The 20,913-nt window shown below is 46.0% G+C and overlaps 2 protein-coding genes across 2 annotated transcripts in view; one reads left to right on the top strand and one right to left on the bottom strand.

The window, feature by feature from the left end:
* HECTD4 (HECT domain E3 ubiquitin protein ligase 4) overlaps positions 1-20,913 on the top strand; it is a 426,162-nt gene that overhangs the window by 267,743 nt on the left and 137,506 nt on the right. The gene's annotated exons all lie outside the window — the stretch shown is intronic.
* Positions 6,258-20,913, bottom strand: part of PTPN11 (protein tyrosine phosphatase non-receptor type 11) — a 34,765-nt gene continuing 20,109 nt past the window's right edge. The window contains exons 10-17 of the mRNA XM_042441851.1: positions 18,546-18,556; positions 17,743-17,922; positions 16,388-16,542; positions 16,222-16,289; positions 15,160-15,311; positions 14,746-14,858; positions 13,552-13,625; positions 6,258-12,230 (exon numbers count right to left, since the gene is read on the bottom strand). Of these exons, the coding sequence (XP_042297785.1) occupies positions 13,553-13,625; positions 14,746-14,858; positions 15,160-15,311; positions 16,222-16,289; positions 16,388-16,542; positions 17,743-17,922; positions 18,546-18,556 (752 nt within the window). The 3' untranslated portion in view covers positions 6,258-12,230; position 13,552. The remainder of the gene's footprint in view (positions 12,231-13,551; positions 13,626-14,745; positions 14,859-15,159; positions 15,312-16,221; positions 16,290-16,387; positions 16,543-17,742; positions 17,923-18,545; positions 18,557-20,913) is intronic.

Raw genomic sequence — 20,913 nt, 5'->3', positions numbered from 1 at the left:
CTGAGGGACTGCCACTCCGTCGCAGGGTACTGACAGAAGCTGAGATGAAGGGATTGAACAGGCAGAGGAGGGAGAGAGGAAGGAGGTAGGCAGGCTTCTCCCCAGCCATAAATCACTGCATTTTCTAATCAGGCGAAAGGCACAGGGTACAAAGGAAACCTCAAGGCTGCGGCAATCATTAAAGAGATGCCAACAGTGCCCACAGTTAGCAGGGCAGGCCTCAATACAAAGAAACACAGCTGCCTAACCATGCTACTGCCCTGGGGCCAGATTATATCCCTAAGTAGTTAGAAGGGTAGATAGGATGCACCTGGCAATGACAACGCCTATGCTGAAGCCAAGCTTGGGAAAGTGTCTTTGGGGAACTACAACAGCCAGCATCCCCCAGCCAGCCAGCCCAGTCCCTTGAGGTCATCAATACAGCCAGGCTTTGCCGTACTTTGACAGTGTCAAAAATGTAGCGGATGGTTAGAGGTGGCCCCTTCTGAAGGCAAACAGCCTTTCTTGGCATCTCTGTTGCACTGAATCTTGTTCTGTAGCCAAAGGTGGAGAATGACCTTGGTTGGACTACAATTCCCAGAATCTCCCTAGCCAACATGGCCAGTGGTCATGTTGACAGGGTGGGGGGTATGGGAGCTGTAGTCCAGCAAGGTACTTTTCTAAGCAACTGTCTGGAGTTTCGTGAGTCACGTTGTTTGTATAGCAAGGTGGAGTATAAAATTCTCGGGGGGTCATGGAGAAGGGAAGAGAGGCAGACTGTAGCAGAGAGGGCCCGTTCTTACCTGGAGAGTCCTTAACGGCTCAGGTGAAGCGGGCTGTACAATAACTAGAGCGCTGCTGGCAAAAGACTCGACTCTTATCTGACAAGACACGTCACAGGACTTCACTTAAAGTCTATCGAGTGGCAATAAATGCAGCAAAGTCTTTCTTTTCAGCATCTATTGCGTCTGCGAAGTCTCGCCCGGCAGAGCTTTTCAAGGTGGTTAGGAAGTTAACTCAGACTCCTTCCACCTTGAATCCGTTATTACAACCTACGGAGGCCTGCTGTGATATTTTCAACGATTACTTTGCAGATAAAATCTCTCGGATAAGGACCAACTTAGACGCCAGCCTTAACACAGAAACGTCTCCAGAGGTGTCCAGCGACTCTGTTAATGAGATTAATTTGGATCAGTTTCAGTCTGAGTACTGATGACATAGACAAGCTGCTTGCTAAGGTCAAAAAGACCACCTGCCCTCTTGACCCCTACCCTTCATGGTTGGCCATCCAGGGAGGGGAGGCAACTATGAATTTGTTAAGATTTATAATTAATGCCCCCCTAAGGGAATAATAATAATAATAATTTTTATTTATATCCCGCCTTTCCAATTGCATGATCAAGGCGGCTTACAAGACAAGAAACAATAAAATACAGATAAAGCTCACAATATAAAAAGTTTAAAAACATCATTACTAGGGGTAGGAACGGGAATCTATACAAATCACAATTCACTAGGGGCAAGAAAAAGACAATATATTGCACTAATCCGGGGTCGAAGAACAAGAACAAGGAGCAGAGAAAAAACACTATTACCTAGAGTGAAAAAGCCAGCTGGAATAGATGTGTTTTTAATTGTTTCTTAAAAGAAACTAAAGATGCAGAGGAACGGAGCTCTATAGGGAGCTTATTCCACAATGAGGGGGCGGCGATAGTGAAAGCCCTCTGTGAGGTCCTCACCAAATGGGATTTAGGGACCTCTAACAAATTGGTCCCAGATGTTCTGAGTGTGCGGGGCGGATTGTATGGGGAGAGACGGTCCTCCAAGTACCCTGGGCACAAGCCATTTAGGGCTTTATAGGTCAAAACCAACACCTTGTATTGAGCTCGGAAGCGAATGGGTAGCCAGTGGAGATCTTTTAAAATAGGTGTTATGTGGTCTGTCCTGGAACTACCAGCGACCAGTCTGGCTGCCATATTCTGCACCAATTGAAGCTTCCGGGTTTGGTACAAGGGTTGCCCCATGTAGAGCGCATTGCAGAAGTCCAATCGAGAGGTTTCCAAAGCATGTACAACAGTTTCAAGGTCCCGACGGCCCAGGTAGGGGCGCAGCTGGCGTATCAGCCGAAGCTGATAACAAGCACTCCTGACCGTCGCGTCCACCTGGGATGTCAGATGAAGCGACGAATCAAGGAGTACTCCCAAGCTGCGCACCGAGTCCCTCAAGGGGAGTGTGACCCCATTCAGAACAGGCTGACAAATCTCACCACCCGGAACCGAGGGACCTATCACCAGTACTTCCGTTTTCCCTGGATTCACACTGAGTTTGTTCTCCCTCATCCAGCCCATTACCGACGCCAAGCAGGCATCTAGAGGAGACATGCCATCCTTAGTTACTGCATCAGTCGGAGACACAGAGAAAATTATTTGGGTGTCATCAGCATACTGATAACACCGCGCCCCGTGTCTCCAGATGATCTCTCCCAGCGGTTTCATGTAGATGTTAAAAAGCATAGGGGATAAAATCGCTCCCTGAGGGACACCAGATGTAAGTGCCCTCTTATCGGAGCGACAAGGCAGTTTTCCAGCCAGTTTAAAACTGGCTTTGGTTAAACCTATTCTTAAAAAGCCTTCCCTTGATCTCCTGGAGAAATCTATCGGCCAGTATCTCTTCTTCATTTTTTGGGCAAGGTGATCGAGAGGGCGATTGTCAACCAACTCCAAGCAGTCTTGGATGACGCAGATTATCTTGATCCATTTCAAACTGGCTTCAGGTTGGGATACGGAGTCGAGACCGTATCGCCTTGGTTGATGATCTCTGTCTGTGTATCGACAGGGGAAGTGTGGCCCTGTTGGTGCTCTTGGACCTCTCAGTGGCCTTCGATACCATCAGCCATGGTATCCTTCTGGAACGCCTGAGGGGGTTAGGAATCGGGGGCACTGCTTTGCAGTGGTTCTGGTCCTGTCTCTCAGGTAGGTTCCAGATGGTGTCGCTTGGGGACAGTTGTTCGGCCAAGAGGGAGCTCAAATTGGGTGTCCCTCAAGGCGCGATGCTGCCTCCAATGCTAGTTAACATTTACATGAAGCCCCTGGGTGAGATCATCCGGAGAAATAGGGCGGGGTGTTATCAATATGCTGATGACACCCAAATTTGCTTCTCCATGTTTTGGACCACTTCGGTGACCAAGGATGGCATCTCCCCTCTGAATGACTGTCTGAGATCAGTAATGAATTGGATGAGTGAAAATAGACTTAAACTGAATCCAAATAAAACGTAGGTACTCGCTATAGGCAATCCTAATCCGGGAATGGTGATAAGCTCTCCAGTTCTGGACGGGGTCACACTTCCCCTAAAGGACTGTGTTCATAGCTTGGGGGTATTCCTGGACTTGTCGCTTCAGCTGTCATCTCAGGTGGATGCGATGGCCAGGAGTGCCTGTTATCAGCTTCGGCTGATACGCCAGCTACAACCCTTCCCGGAACGGGAAAACCTAGAAACGGTTGTACATTCACTGGTAACCTCTCGTCTCGATTTCTGCAATGAGCTCTACCTGGGGGAAGCTTCATGCCTCGTTTGGAAGCTGCAACTGGTCCAAAATATGGCAGCCAGATTGGTTACAGGGAGTTCTAAATTTGATTCTATAACACCTATTTTAAAATCCCCACACTGGCTGCCTATTAGCTTCCGGGCACAGTATAAGGTGTTGGTCATCACCTATAAAGCCCTGCATGGCTTGGGTCCAGCTTACCTGAGGGAACGCCTCCTCCCATATAATTCTTCCTGCATTCTCAGGTCCTCTGGGAAGAATCTTTTGCAGTCCAAGAAAACCAGACTGGTATCGACTTCCCAGAGGACGTTTTCTGCTGCCGCTCCAAAAGTCTGGAATGACCTGCCAGAGGAGATCCGCCATATAATATCTTTGGAGGCCTTTAAAAAGACAATAAAAATTGATCTCTTCCGGCAGGCCTTCCCAAATTGACCTTCTCAGAATGTTTGCTCTCCAGTTGGGAATTATTGTTTTTAATGCTATTTTAAGGTGGGAGGGAGATAGGGAATTGGATTTTATATGCTTTGCTATGTTTTTTACTTGTGATTTACTATGTTCTATTTTTACTGTTCTTATGTTTGTTGTTACCCTCCTCGATCCAAAACAGGGAGAAGCGAGATACAAATAAATAAATAAATATTATTGTGAGCTGGGTCTCTGCCACCAGACAGATTGGTCTTAGAGTCCTTGTTAGCACCATGGGCAAACATTATCTGCTGCCCAGTGGCGTGGAAGAGCGAACTTGTATCGGGGACCTGCTTGGATGCTTTTTACAATCACTTGGCCTTTGAGGCTAGGGAAAGACGTGAAGGCTGGGAACGGAGGGAGGAAGGAATTGCTAGCTCACTTGCACCGTTCTCATGGCCATTAGAGAGGCGATGGATCACAATGTGCACTTTGATTTTTTCTTTGGTTCGGCACTGTGTAACCTTTGGGAATCCATCTTCCATTTGCCATCTGCTGCATCATTTATCATGAAGGAAGCTTATGCTACAGCAGTAACTCCGAGGGAGGAGTGAAAATTGGAGGAACATCAACAATCCAAGCTATGCAGATGACATCATACTACTAGCAGAAAACTAAAGCCTGGAACCATTACTAAAGAAAGTGTTAAGGCAGGCTCAATGTTGACCATGAAGAAAACAAAAATAATGGCCACTTTAGATGATGAGGAAATTGAAATGGATAAAGGTTTCCCATACCTTGGAACAACCACTGATCAGAGCAGAGGTTGCAGTCAAGAAATCAGACTAGGACTGGAGAGGGCAGCCGTGAAAGAATTCACATCGAGAGATAACAGACTTTCAGATAGTCTGGACCTAAACTGTACTCCTGGCCTTCTTAAACTGTGGTGCCCCACTCTAAGGGGAAAGGAGGAGAGTTGGACCCCAAGTTGCTAGAAGTAGCTCTTTGCAGGTTGGTTGTAATGGTCTTCCAAGTCAGCTCCAACTTAGGGAAATCCTATTGTATTTTAACTGTACAGTTTTTTAACGTTGCGAGCCGTCCTGTGTCCTAGTTTTGGGAAAAGGGCGGGATATAAATAAATAACAACATCTCCTTACCTGGCCCTTTAAACACAGACCTTTAACCTCCAGCCCCGGAACAAGCTGTGTTTGTACTCCAAGTATTCGGCACCACAGACAGAGCTCTTGCTGGTAGATCAGGCCTTATACCGGATCCAGAGGTGCCCTTGTTGTGATTTAAACTGAACCAAAGCACAGCCATATTAGATGAACCTCTGCCAGGAACCTCAAACTAGAAGGATAGCCTTGTCCTGCTTAGGGAACAAGGTAGTTGCTGATTCTTACCAGGTACATGATTCCCAGAGCCTCTGTCACTTTCTGTTACTGTTTCCCGACCCCTTGCCAGCCCATGTTTCCTAACACTTGCAACACGAAGGGACTCACCATTGCTGGCTGCTGCCAAAGGTACTTTTAACTGGAGTTCTACAAAGAATGAAATCATGGGAAAGCTGAAATGTATGTGCATGCTCTGGAGTGCATCAAATCAACCCAGGGCGAGAGTAGGCATTTTCTAATCTAATCAATAAAGTGCTTCTTCTTCGTTCTTGGTCCAGATGGCTCGACTGTACTGTTCTTGAGGGGAGAGGAAACTCTTTGGCCAAAAAAACCTTTCCCACCGATTCAGCAGTATAGGCAGAGTTTCTGTGTGACAGATTTCAGATCCCAGCTCCCACCATTGTGGGTTTCCATGGCTGACCAGGGATTCAAACACTACTACTGAGGTTTTAAAAAGTGGTAAACATGGGAGAGCTCTCTCTGGAGTAGCACTGGGAAAAGAGCTTTTAAAAAGGGGGGGGGGGCAGGAACACTGTAATTCCTATGTATCCTTGGGGGGAGCATTAGTTACCGATCCGAGCAGCACTGGACATGTACACATCCATTCCCCTGAAGTATAAGTCCCCCATCCCAATCTCTCAGATATTCTGATCCCCGACCCAAATGCATCCAATTCTGCAAAACCGGCAGACCTGCAATTAGGAGAGATACAACTATTTAAGAATTTATGTAAATGTACCAACGTTGCATAATTTATACCGACTGCATTCTCTGGGCTTCCAAGTGGAGCGTTTGAAAAAGAAAATCTTCAGCATCAACCCTCGTTTTGTGTGACTTTGGCATTCAAAGCTTGCTGGCGCAAAGGCAGCTTTTCTTTTTGAAAACAAAACAAAACAACACAAAAGCATTCAGGAGACAGGTATAAGAAAACGGATTTTGTTTTTTGTTTTTAATTCCTATTTTTGACGTCATGATGTTTTACAAATAATGCTTTTTTACTCTGATAAGCCTTGGAGCAATTTTTTTTAAAAAAAAAATCACAGCACAATCAGCAATGAAGCCACTCAACTCCCATAAATACCGGCTGGAAACAGACAATCACTAAAGATTTTTGTGTTTTTCTATACATGATCTACGTTGCTGTTGTTTTTTCCTTTTAATGTCATACATCGACAATTGCAAAATGGTCTACAGGAGCTTTCTCCCTCCCTCCTGATGTGCTGGACCGCATGTCTCAGAGGTCATCCGGGAAATATAGTCCAACATATTGGGAGGGGGCCGGGTTAGGGAAAGCTGACAGAATATATGGGCAGAAACCAAGAAACACTGGGCAATCCCACACAACTCTTACATTGGCATAAGCCCATAGGATTCAATGGGCCTTTGCCAGTGCAAGCACTTGCAGCTCGTGCCCACTCTCAAAAGCAGAAGAGAACAGCACACCTGGAACCATGTACATTATTCACATTTTTTAAAAAAATCAATGGCATCTTGTGTGTGTTCCTTTTAAAGGAGAAGGTTGAGCTTCTTTTCTTAATCCCTCCCCCCTTGATAAAATATTACATTTCATTTTAATACTCTGGTACAATACTTCATACATTGCTGGGAAGGGGAATGGGGAGTTCAGAAGGAGGGGTTGAGAAGCTTATGAACATCAGAAAGATCTCTCACCAAGCCGCTAAGAAAAAACTGTTCTCAAGAGTCGCAAGAGTGTTCATAAATTAAGAAAACAGGCTTGAAGTGACCCGGCGATAGGAATTAAAGTTCGGACAAAGACAAACCCCACCCCAAAACAACAAAACACCCAACAAAACATGACGATCCAACTAGCCATCCAAACACCTGGAGTGGAAAAACCATTCAATGCATCCAAAGCTAGCATCAAGTTCCTAGCCCTCAAGTTGTCCAGCCCTGCTAGTTCTCAAGTCCTCTCCCCCGTCCCCAACCTTGACAATCCTCTAAAAGGACAGCAAAGTTCATGGCAATGTTTTTTGGGGAAACCCACCAATTTTCTGGGGCTAGGGGGAAATCAAAGGAAGATTTGGTCAAGGTTTATCAGGAGGTGGTCATTCTTTTCTTTTTTAAGATTGAGTTAAAAAAAGAAGTGCATACCCAACATTCAGTAAGCGATGGCCCACCAGCAAAGCCTCTTCCACTGGGGCAGGGGAGCCACACAGGGGAGATGCCAGGCCCAATCCCACCCACACCCTGGCCCTTCGCTGTGCTTCCTAACCTTTCCTTCAAAATTAAGAATTGAGACATCCTTCAGCCCCAAAAGCTCTGGAGTGTGTACAAGAACCAGTGAGATCTTCCTTAGAGACTGACCCATGCAAAGATACAACAGGGAGCCTCCTCCAAGAGCCGAGATCCAATTCTGCTTGCTCTCTCCAGTAGGAGCAACTGAGCTCTCCCATCCCTACTGCCACAGACCTAAGCGACTGCTCCTCCCTGCAATGCATACTCTAGCTTGGGCAAGTTACTTTCAGGGGGCTGAAAGCTCGGGAGCATGCCAGGTTGAGGAAAGCCGATTTATAGAATATGTAGAGAAGGGAAACAGCCATGAGGCAACTTTGCCTAAAAGTCACAGGCCAAGGGATTCTGAGTGTGGCACACCCCAAAAAAGGAACTTTCCCAAGCTCCGCACTAGCTGCTTTCTGACAGAGTCTGGGACTTGCTCCCCCTGGAATGAGGGGTTACATTTCAGAGTCCAGGGCAAGCAAACCAGCCAGGGAGAGATCCAAATCCCTCTCCCAAAAGACAACAGGAAAGAAGGGGACTGTGCATTGATTGGATCAGAAAAGCACCATTTCCCAGTCACTGAGAAGACTGCCAAAAGAATCAGCATTTCAGATTTTGCCAATTTCCTTCAAAGGAAAAAATAACACTTTCCCAACACCAAAGTGATGACACAAGCCCAATTCCAGAATGGAAGGACAGCCTCCTCGCCGCATCCCAGAGGGTACATCTTCCCTGACAGAGCAGCTTGGAAACATAAAACCTACTTTTTGACTTGAAGCCTGAACAACTGCCAAGCCGACTCCTCTTCCCGTCCTTTGTTCACAATTCCATCTTGTACATGGTCAGAAAACTGATTCACGACTTTGAAGACACTCTACATGCACACAGAGAGACACCTGTGGACTGTAGTCACAACCAAGGGGTGGGGAGATGTGTCGTTGTGCTACTGACATTCACCGAGGTCTGGCTTGAATCAGAAACACTCACAGTGAGATTCAGTAGAGACAGCTTTAAGAAAGACAGACAAACAGACCACCAAACTCATCTTCTTTTGGTTTTCAGCAAGGCCTAGAGATCTCATTCAAGTTCATTTCCTCACACAATCTTCAAGAAGGGTTATTTTTTTCAAGTTTCAAAAATGACATTCCTTTATCATATGCTCTTCAAAGTTCAGCGCATGTCCCAGACAACGCATTTCTACAAAAACATCAAGGTGCCATAGACACACCACAAGGAGACTCATACCTTTCCCTGACCAGACAAGGATGGAGGAGGTGGTGAATATGGAAAACTGTCCTCTCCAGCATGCCAAAGGGGTTGGGGTTCTGGCAGGTTGGGGACACAGTCCAAAATGATTCCATCCCCTATCCCTCACCTAGGAGCAACCCTTTGGGGGCAAGCCAGGAGGAAGAGGCAAGCCCCCCCCCCAAAAAAAAGCTGGAAGGACAAAGCCCAAACCCATCCGGTTTGTTACCGTGGTGTTTTACATGTGGTATCTTCATAACAGAGACATCCAAAAGGATAAACCTAGGGTTTTGAAGAGAGCTACTTTAAACACTAATATTAAATGCAAATGGCAACACTCTGCTCAAGGTGGCGCTCCCTCCTTTGAAAATGCTCACTGAGGAGGTCTCTCTTTTTCTTTTCTTTTGTAAAAATTGCATCCTTCCAATTTTGTCTCTTCCATTTGCAAGCCGTGAAACTGGAGGGGTCTTTCGGGGATTTGGGGGGAGTTATTTGGAAGGGGGAGCCAACAGAAGGCTTTTTAACTGTGGCAATCTAACAGCACCTGGAGCATTATTCAGATGGGTCTTCAACCACCCCCAAAAAACCAGCTCCACTTGGGCTCCCCTTTGGACCCCACCAATCTAAGGCAAAAGCGTTCCTGTGAGAATGTGTGGCCTGGTGCTTTCTCTTCACCTCCACAGCACACAAACACACCACTCTTAGCTACCCAACATCACCACACAGCCCTTACTCATCCTTTAAAACAGCATACATACTTTCCCCTCAATTTCAGTTCAAAGGTAGCGCATTGGAAAGAAGGGGGAGGTGCGGATGCCAATGGAAGCCCTTTTCCCGTCTGCTCCACAGGGACGTCCCCAACCTGGTGATGTATTGGATTACATCTTCCATCCTTCCATTGAATCATTTGTTGAATGAGGATTCAACACACAGGGAAACACCAAGGAATCAACACATTTGACTCCCCTAACTGGGACTAACAGTAGAATGTAGGCCAAGATGCCCACCTCTGGCCCACAGTCCAACTAATGGCCACAGGAGATCATTCAACAGGACCAAAATGGCCAATATTTACATTGTCACCATTGTTTGCTTGTAACAAAAGAAACCTCTGCGCTTGCCAACATTGTCCACGGTTGGAGGTCTCCTTTGGTTGCCCCATCATTTTTGGGAGCTCTGACCTTTCAAACCATGGCCACCACCAAGCTGTATGGAAGCCTTCTGTGACACAAAGATGAAGGAAGGCAAAAAGGGCCGGAGTGGAACAGCCTAGGGCCACATCTAGGCTGGCGACTGGGCTGTACCACTAGGCTGAGAAATAAGACACAAAGATTTCTGGCAAAGCCAGTTACAGGAATTCCGTGTTTGAAGACAAGATATACAGCCAAAAAGGGAATGCAAAGGAAGCAGCAGAAAACTTATGATTTCCCTTCCTCCCAATTTTTAATGCCACTGAGCTGAACAGGCAACACTGTGGGCTGTGTGTTATGCTGCAGTTCAGAACAACATACGATAAGGGACAGAATTCAACTTCCTACACAAGGTTCTAGCCCTCATGGTTTTGAAGACCGGAAATCAGGCAAACAATGGCTAGAACTCTCCAATATTTGGTGCGGTGGGTGAAATGATTCCCAAAAGGCAGAGGGCCTCTGTTAATGCCTTCATGCTCCCAATGGCTAGCAATGCCAAACCAATGGCCAAGTCAACACATTACACGACAAGAGAAAGTGTGCAGGTTTGCTCTGTGTGTTCTTGACAACAGGATATCACTTTCCTGAGGGTCACCTTTGCTTTATTTTATCATAAATATGATATACACACTGCCTGGGCACCAAGGAGCTAATTTTAATGACATTGCATGAAAAGTTAGGTTTAAAGCTCTTGCAAGAGAGATACCTAACCAGCCTGCTTCCATATCGAAGAGCAGAAACTCTCCTGTCCACATGGGCTTAAAGGAACCAGCAGTCCACAGAGAAAGGCACCAATGCCAATGTTCAGGTCTTTCAAAGAAAGCTGAGGAAGCACTGGCTATTCCAGATGCCGAGATCTTGAAGGGACATAAGCATTCCGCAATGGAGGACCAAGGTGGGAAGCAGCACCCATACACACTCTTTCAAGTCAGGTGTAAGGTTTCTGCAGAGCCAGAAATATTTAAAACACTTCCATCACCATGAGGAGGCCAACACACAAAACCTTAAGGACACCTCTCCAGTGGAAGCCACAAGGAAAGAAGAAATCAACCAAGCCAAGCAGGCTTAGGGGAGAAGGCACTTCAAAAAAAGGCAGAGCACTGAGAGAATATCTAGCTGTATGGAGCTCACAGCAAAGAAACATTTGCAAGATGCCCATCTCACTGGCCACTGAAGGCAACCGAAAGCAAGAGTGCCCTTCTGTAGCCAAGCAATGCCAGGAACAATGCGGCCACCACAAAAAATGTGAAGTGGCCACTGGAGAACCCTTCTGGAAAATTCCTGAGGCTCCTTCAGCTGACCATGGTTCCGTTTTTAAAAGAGCAGCTGTTGGGATGCCTCTGGGTTGCTTGCAAGAAGGGTATTAAAGAAGACAAGAATGTATATAGGCAACAACAAGGAGCCAGGTTAAGTGACAAACGGGGGACACCACCATTTTGTATTCCCAAGTATTCTCTCAGCCCCTCCGAACCAATGTAAGAAACACCATCAGAATTTTGTACAAATAACCAGTCCCATCTCTCTCTCTCTCTCTCACACACACACACACACACACACACACCAACAATTGCTGGGTAGGTTGTTAGGAAACAAATTCAGTTTCAATCTGGTGCAAAAACCGCATCATTGGAAGTTCTAGGACAAATAAACCCCTGATTTTAATTTCAAGGGTGGTGGTGGTGGGGAAGAAACACAGTCCACCATGAGGACTAGATGCAAGACTGAAAATTAGCTAATCAACAGGCCCTGCTGTTCTAATGGATGGTCATCGGCACTTCCTTGGAAGCAGAGCCGGAGGGAAAGGAAGAAAAGGAGGACAAATGTTGGAGTAAGACAAACCATTTGTCCCCCAAAGCACTCAGATTTAACTAGTTTTAAAGAGGAAGAATTAACAAAATAGAAAGAATCTCATCATCTGAAACAGTTCTAAAACCTCGAAATCCAGGAGCAAGAATAAAACAAAACTTTCAAGTACAACAGCATATTGGTCTGCACTTTGTGTCTGACAATGGAAAACAAACAAAAAATATCAGTAATTGTAGAAATCAGACATTCTGGAGAAAAAGGAGCTTTCGGCGAAGGATGGTCTCAAGTTCTGCTTATTACTGAAGGGTTAAACACCATAAATAAAGGGAGGCTCTACGTAGCTGTCAAAAGTCCACTCTTCGTGGGATGCTTCTCAAGTCGCTTCGCTTCACTTTCTTATTAAAAAAAACACTGGGATCTCAAAATCTGTAAAAGGATAGCAAAGAGAGACCTTTTAGAAATTAAACCTCACAAGGATCCTCCATGCACTGCATATTATTGGGGGGGGGGTGTCAGGGATTGCACCAAGAGGACCACAAGCAACTTTTAAAACAGGGAGGAAGCGAAGGAGGAAACAATGAGGCAAAGAGGAAGAGAAAAAGAGTGAGGGAGAGAGAGAGAGAGAAGGAAGGAGGACAATTCTAGGCTGATGTAACCATTTGCAGAGCTTGGGAAATTCCATTTTTGGATTGCAACTCCCAGGCCATCCCAGCCAGTAAGCCCACTGGACAGAAGGGGGGCATTATGGAGGACAGAGGTAACCATCTGATTGAGCAGGTTGAAGATTTGATGCCATGACTATACTGCCCACAAGAGCACAATCTGTGTCACCACCACTGGTTCTGAGGTGAAGGTCTGGAAGGTGAAGGAGGGAGGTCTCCGGTGGCCGACTCAGGCAAGAAGGTCGAGTAACCGGATGGTGTATTGTGGCCAAAGCACAGCTTGGAAAAGTTGCTCTTTGAGGCCACCCTGCCCTAACTCCCCCAACCAAGGGGGATCACAGGCCAAGCTGCGTGGAGGATTCTAGGAGCTGCAGTCCAAAAAGAAAGGGGGAAAAAAAAAAAGAACACTCCCACCCTCTGGGAAAGATTACTGAACTAAGGGCAAGGGAGACCCAGGTTCAAATCCTCCCTGAACCACAAAGTTCCATAGCTGTGGGGACTGGTCACTCTCTCCATCTAGCTTACTGCACATTAGTGTTGTGAGGATAAAGGGAGAGGGTAAGTGAAGACACACTGTCCCGAGTTCCTGAGAAGAAGGGTAGGAGACAAACTGAGACAAACGGGTGATCTCAGAAACCCAAGACTTCCATCTGGTGGAGTGGGGCGTCTGATTTTTCTACCTAAAACACAGTAGGTGTCCAGACTTGGCTCCTCATCAGGTGCTGTTGGACCTCAACCCAGAAGCCACAGCCAACAACCAAAGATTCTGGGAACTTCAGACCAACCTCCACTAGACACTCATGGCTGAGAACTAGTGCATGAGTGCAACTCAAACTCTGCAGTTTTAAGAGCCATCACCCTAACTTAAGAAGAATCTACCTTACCCTAAGCTAAACCAAAGGTCCAACTCACTAAGAACTCCTTGCTACCCAAATCTTCTCCTTGGGTAACTGAAAATGGAAGCTGGGATCTTCAAGATGGAAGGATGGAAGCTGGCTATGGGTCTACACCCCACCCTACACCACGTTCAAATACAGCAGGACAAACAGACTCACATGCCCTGCAAGGAAGCCCTCTCATCTCACCTCATCTGAAGCTTTTCTGCTGCTGCATCAGACCGACATTTTCATAGACTCGCATGGCATTATCTTCCCTCATCCTGAAAAACCAACAAGCGATGGATTTTCAAGTCAATCCAAAGCCAAAACAAAAACAATGCAAACACAGAATACGGTTCTGGTTTGGTCAGGAAATGATTACATTGCAGCTTTACAGTTTAAAGTGACTGTGAAAACTTGTTCCTTGGCTTCCTGTTGGGTGGCTGAATGACTCAATTCATGCATGCTTTAAGGACACCTCCCAGAATCCCTAACTCCTGGCCATATCAGCTGGGATTTCCAGGAACTGAAGTCCAAAATGTCTGGAGGACCAGAGTTTGAGAACCACTGCTTTAAGTAAAGCTTAGGTGAGTAACCTTTTCTTGGACTACAACTCCTGTTATTTGGGCAGTTCCTGTCCAAAAAAGGAACTTTTCCAAGCAGTGGCTTCAGGTCTTTTAAGGCAAGAAGAGAGGGACAACAGTTCAATTAAAACACTGCATACAACAGCTGCACTAGCTGACAACCTGTTTCCAGGCACATAAGCCCAAACTATCTGACAGTCTGTATCTGCCTAAATAAGCCTGGCAGGGCCCTGAGATCCACAGGAGTGTCCCTTTCCTTAGTCCTGCTCCTTTCACAGGTAGGGCTGGGGGGAACACAAGATACGGCCTTCTCAGTGGCTGCCCCAAACTCTGGAACTACCCCACTTGAAGAGGCAATAATGGCCCCCACCTTGCTCTCCTCTCAGCAGGCAAAGATCTTTTTACTCTGGCAAGTTTTGAGAATGGAAGGTTTCCAAAGAGGATGCCCATAGTGGCTGTGACTGCACCATTTCTAACTATGCTTTCTCCTTTTAGTTGTATGTTTTCAATTGTTTTCCAACTGTTAATTGCTTTATTCTAATAGTGACCTTTAGTATGTGTTTTTTTTTTAAAAAAACTATACTGGAATCATATGAATTTGTAAGTCATCTGGAGTCCTAGGTTTGGAAGAATGTCAGGGTACAAATCAAATTAATAATAAAAATCACTGTCCTCATCATCACCATAGGGATCCGTGCCACTTTGAGATGCCCAAGAGCCAGGTGAAACTTCCTTTAGCCAGTCCAGTTGTTTGACGCTTCCGGAAGCGGAGCTGCAAGGAGCAAGACCTTCCTATGGATACCAGCAAATTACTTACTCAGGACAGGTCGGGGTTGGAGTACATGGCGGGAGGGGACTCTGGTCTCCGCTGGCCTGGTCCGCTAACGAATACTTAATATTTGTGTACTCGTGCCCTTTTCTCTTGCTCTTCTGAAAGACAGAGAACACGTGACAGGGGCCCAAGTCATGTTACATGGCATAGCCTAGTCTGCTACAGATAAAATAATCAACAAGGATGGGGAGTGAAACAGGTTGTGGACTAGTAACCTGAGCAGCCTCAATTGCAAAACTGTTTTTGAAGACCTAGAGCTATTTGACTTCAAAGTACTCCTGCATATCAAGCCATTTTGACCATGGGCCCTGCATATCAAGACAGTTTCAGCCACAGGGTTTGCTACTAAATTCTGCTGATGCCCTTAGGATCCATTTCAAGGCCCAAGAAACACCATACCTGCTCTTCCTCAATCCTGCGCTGTAACGTCTCAATGTAGTGCTGCACTGCCATGTAGATAAATCGATACTGAGCCTCTGTCTGCACCATTCCTGACCGTTGGGAGCGAACCATTTGGATAGTCTTCGGGACATCAATGTCACAGTCCACTCCTGGGTGGAAGGGGCAAGGAAAAGAAAAATAGTGGGCAAGACCAGGAACAGCCACACTGGACAGATGTTCCTTCCAGAGGTTGTCTTGCCTGAGTTCCCAAGCTGTGGCAGTCTAACCCAATGGTAAAATCCTGTCTGCACAAGCAGTGCCAGTGTGGCACAGCAGTGAGGACTGGAGTGGGGAACTGTGCACCCTGGGCCTGAATCCAGCCCTCCAGGTGTTTCTAGTATGGCCTCATGAGGCAACACCCCTTCCCTAGGACAATGTCATTTTGGGCTTTCCCAGCATGTGTACAACCCGTGCGCCTCATTCTAAAAGTCTGAAATGCCTCTTAGCTATAGGTAGGAAGAGCTTAAAGCTGCAGTATGCTGACATTTGGGGTCGCACCCCTTTTGCCTTAAGCCCTATCCACCAGTGGAAGCCATATCCCCACCCCTAAAAAGCGTCTTAATACTGAATTTGGCCTTAGGAGAGAACACAAAATACCACTCTTGAATTAAAATGCTAGGCTGGGATTTGTAGGTATGTAGGTTGAATTCCCTACTGAGCCATGAAATTCACAGGCCAGACACTCTCCTTCAGCCTGACCTACACAACAGGATTGTTGTGATCCTAAAGCAAATAAAATAAAATAAAATAAAATAGCCGTATCTGCCATTTTGAGCTCATTGGAACAAAGGCAGGAGATAAACATAGTCAAGAAAGGAAGATATTCTGGCACCCCTGGGAATTAATTCTTACTGGGGAGAGTAGATGGAGATAACAGCTTGGCTGGATGACACCAAAGGCCTGTCCAGCACTGTTCTCCACACCAAAGTCCTCTACAGCAGTGCAACTCACACACTGGAGCTACTGCTAACCAAACTGAGATGCTTTGCTGAGGTTTAGAGAGGAAGTCAAGGAAATTACCTTTCTCTCGGATGATGTCAATGAGAATATCAATCACAATGAAGGTTCCGGTCCGTCCGATTCCAGCACTGTCAAGGAGGGGGGAAATCGCACAGTGTTAGCATTTATGCTTCTTACAACATGGAAGACAGCTTGTGCTCGAAGTGCACCCAAGGCACAATAGTACCTGCAATGGACCACAACAGGACCAGCATCTGCAATGCTTTCCTGCTTGTGATGAACCTCTTCAAGGAAATCCAGAACGCCACCTGGATCACTGGGGACACCATGATCAGGCCAGGTTCGGAAATGATATTGCCACACCGTCCGCTCTGTGTTGCCCTAGAATCACAGAATCCTTGAGTTGGAAGGAGCCCAAGGGCCAGCTAGTCCAACTCTCTCCCATGCAGGAATACTCAACTATAGACCACCCAACCTCGGTTTAAAGAAGGAGAGTCTACCACCCTCCAAGACAGTGTATTCCACTCTCAAACAGCTCTTCATAGTACAAAGTTTTTTCCTCATACTTAGGTGGAATCTCTTTTCTGGTAATTTGAACCTATTGATTTGCGTCCTAGTCTCTGGAGCAGAAGACAACATGCTTGTTCCATCTACCACATGGCATGCCTTCAGATATTTAAAGATTGTGTTACTGCTCAATCTTCCCCAAGCTAAGCATATGCAGCTCTCTAAATCAGTGCTCACAAAGGCTGGTTGCCAGACCTTTGACCATCTTGGTGCCCCCCTCTGGACACGCTCCAGGTTGTCACTATCCTTCTGGAACTATGGTGCCCAGAACTAGATATAGCATGATTCCAAGTGAGGACTGACAGGGATGTAGCCCGGGGGGGGGATCTGGGGGTCCGGACCCCCCCTTCCATTAGAAAAATGAATGGTGTGTGCTGCTGCGCCGCCGCACTCAAGCCCCATTATAATGGTGGCACTTAGTCTGGACCCCCCCACCTTCCTAAAATCCTAGCTACGTCCCTGGGACTGAGTAAAACAGAATAGCCCTGGGAGAAATGTTGTTAAAAGATGCCCTCATATGTTGCAAGATGCTCCATGATACTTGAGGGAGGGGAGCACACAGGAGAAGGACATTAGTCACGGGTAGGTAAATGTTGTTGTTGTGTGCCTTCAAGTCATTCCTGATGTATGGTGACCCTAAGGCAAACTCATCAGAGACCCTGGAGAGATCATTGGACATTAGCTTCCAGAAATTCTAGCCAGCATAGCCAATGGTTAGGAATGCTGGGAGCTGTAGTCCAACAACATGTGGAAGTCACCCACCCACTTTAACACACTATCTTTTAGTTCACAGTCACGTCTTTCTGTCTCTGTTCCCTTCCAAAACAAAGGCCCAAATGATAATTACTTCTGCATCTGGATTCATATCCTTAATTCTGATTCATGTGGACTCCATCCCTATAGTGCTTCCAGAGAAACAGAAGCTAAAAAAGAGAGTATTCAGCTTGAAGGAGCTCACAATCCAAGTTTCAATGGCTGGAGAGAACAGAGTGAACTCAAGCACCACCAACCTACCTGTCCAACCTTGGAAAGCTTGAGTTCTCGTAATGTGTAATCGTGAGCTGCACTCTCCTTGACGTTCCGGACACGCATCACACCGTATTCCTTTAGCGCATGTTCATCTGGCCAATATTTCACACATTTGCTCTGGAAAGATGAGACAGGATAATGGGAGGGGGCAAAGTGTGCCCATTTCTATGACCTTCAGTGATTCCCCAGGGTTAAAAAAAAAACCTTAAAATATGTTTTGGCCAGCTTTTATATGGATTTTCCCCTCCTAAAAGGCCAAAATCCCTCCCCCTAAGGCTTACTGCCTGGCAGTAAGGGCTTTAAAACTTGAGGTATAAGGGTGACCTCAACCCTACCATTAGTGCCTTTCATTCCATCCACCACCAAAATGCTGACCCTGAGAACTTCCCTGGAACAGAATATGTCTCACCGCTGAGCCACACCAGGAGAGTGAGCAAAATACAGCCTGCCAGATGTTGTGGGACTACATCTCCCAGCAGCCTTCTAACCAGTACGGTGCAAAGTGAGCATGGCAGTTGTAGTCCAACATCATGTGGAGGGCAGTACTTTGCCCACCTGGCCACAATACCATTGCTCCCCAACCTGCTGCCATCTAGGTAGTTTGGGCTACAATGACCAACATCCCCAGTCAGCTCTCCACCAGGGAAGACTGTCAAGCCTTCAGTATGCTGGGATGGGGAAGTGCAGCCTCAGGCTGCCTCCCAGGGTCATTTTTGTGATTGCCACACGCTCCATGTAAAAAATTAAACATTTTTGCCCTCCTTGGGGCAATTTCAGCAAGTTTTTGCCCTCAACTGGCCTGGAAAAAGCCAAGAGTGTGACAGAATTGCTCCCCACACCCCTTAAGGCAGTGGTTCCCAACCTTTCTAATGCCAGGACCCTTTAATACAGTTCCTCATGTTGTGGTGACCCCCAACCATATTGGAGTGGTGTCTCGGTTCCTAAGACCATCTGAAATATGTGTTTTCTGATGGTCTTAGTCTTCTCACAGCATTCCAGAACCTTCTGAATCCGGTCCTGTTCCACTTTGTGGTTCTGTGCCTTCAAGTCATTTCTGATACACGGCAGACCCTAAGTGTGACCTATCACAGGATTTTCTTGCCATGATTTGCTCAGAGGGGGTTTGGCATTGTCCTCTTCCAAGGCTGAGAGAGTGTGATTTGCCCAAGTTCACCAAGTGGGTTTCGGGGATTCCAACTCTGGTCTTCCAGAGCCCTAGTCCAACTACACTACACTACAATATATGATAGACCTCTTTTAAATTAAAATTGGTTTAGTTGTTTTTTAACTTAGGTATTAACAGGATTTTTAAGAATTGTATCGTGTTTTTGAAGCTGTATGTTGCTTTGGTTTCTGTACTGGGAGAAAGATGGGATATTAATCAATCAATTAATTTTTGCCTTGTTTTGTCTGTATTGGAGACATGAAATGGAGTTAATGGGTACAAGTTGTTAAACAAAAAAGTCTTGCGAGACTCGGTATGCAAGAGGTGCACCATGTTAAGAACTGCATTGAGCACACTTAGGTTGCTGCCACACTGCAGAATTAAAGCAGTTTGACACTGCTTTCACTCTCATCACTCTATCCTATAGAATCCTGGGATTTGTAGTTTGTTGTGGTGCCAGGGCTGGGCTTTGAAATCTCAGGCATAAGAGAGGCAAAAGGCTTGGGCTGCATCTACAGTGGAGAAATAATCTGGTTTGAGACCACTTTAACTGCCTCCGCTGAATGCTATGGAATTTTGGGAATGGTGGTTTGTTCCAGCACCACAGCAGAATGGCAGTTAAACCCCTGTAAAACTCTCTGACCAAGGTGACCAATGCCCTCACCCCAAAATATAGGGCACTCAAGCAAAAAAATGTAGGACATGATCAAAAATAAAAGCTAAAAACACCCATGTAATTATAAATTCATGTTTCTTAGCCATGATCCAAATGGAGGACATTTTGAAATTTGACAGAAGAGGACATATCCTGGAAAAGGAGGAGGATGTCTGGTCACCTTGTCTCTGGTCCAAAATACACTGCAGAAATAAAACATAGCTGGACTGAAATGCCCAGAGAGTTCCTCACCAAAGCTGCATCCACACTGAGGAAATAATCCAGTTCGAGAGTGATTTAACTGCCCTGGCTCAGTGCTGCGGAATGCTGGGAATTCCAGTACACTGTGGCCCCAGAGCTATCTCTTTTTTTTAAAAAAAAAATTTTTTTTTTTAATTCAGTTTTTCAAATAACAAATAAAAGATCACGTTTGTCAATCATACAAAGAAAAGGAGAATATGGTAAACACATAGAATAAGCATAGCTACATTATTCCTTTACGTTCTCACCCCCCCATATTCCCCAGCCACCTAACCACCCCACATACAATCCTCACTCGCTATTTCCTTACCACCAATTTACCTTTTATTCTAACTCTATCTATTTTGATTATCTGTTATTATCTATTATTATCTATTTTGATTATGCCCCAGAGCTATCTCTGACAGGGAGTCACATAACCCTCCAAATGTAGTTGAACTGCAGTGCCCAGAATTCCTCACCAGGGTCATCCACACTGGGAAATGGTCCAGTTTGAGACTGCTCAGTGTTGGGGAATCCTGGGAATTGTAGTCTATTGTGGTCTCAGAGCCATCTCTGACAGAGAAGTCTCAATGTCTCCCAAACACTAGCATTCCCAGGATTCCCTAGCATTGAGTTAAAGCAGTCTGAGAGGGTGTTCCCACTTGCCTATAAAGCAGATCATGAAGCGAATTAAGAGGTGTCGTTCCCACTGATGCCCGAATTAGTTCCTCAATGCCCCGGAATCGTTTCCACTGCGATTCGATTCAAAATTGAATTATATCGTATAATTCACATTAGACACCTATAAACCGGTTTAAAAAAATAGTAGGTTATAAAGCCGGTTATTTTTGAAAGCGGGGTACGATTTGCTGTATCCGAATGGGAACGACAAGGGTGTCTGATGCGGGAACCTGGAGATGGGAGGAGCAGCGCTCAAGGGGCTGGCCTGGGGGTGTCACCCTCTTTGGTCTCTTTCTGCATCGCCAGCGCCATTTTCTTCAATTCTCATAGACTTTCCCGCGGTGGATTGCAACCTCCCCCTGCTACTCATTCATAGACCGATGTGTGAGGAGAGCCACTGAACACCATTTTT

This window comes from Sceloporus undulatus, chromosome 10, assembly GCF_019175285.1.
Source record: "Sceloporus undulatus isolate JIND9_A2432 ecotype Alabama chromosome 10, SceUnd_v1.1, whole genome shotgun sequence".
NCBI classification, from domain to species: Eukaryota; Metazoa; Chordata; class Lepidosauria; order Squamata; family Phrynosomatidae; genus Sceloporus; species Sceloporus undulatus.
Note: the sequence above shows the minus strand (reverse complement) of the source record. Positions and strands in the feature narration are given on the sequence as shown.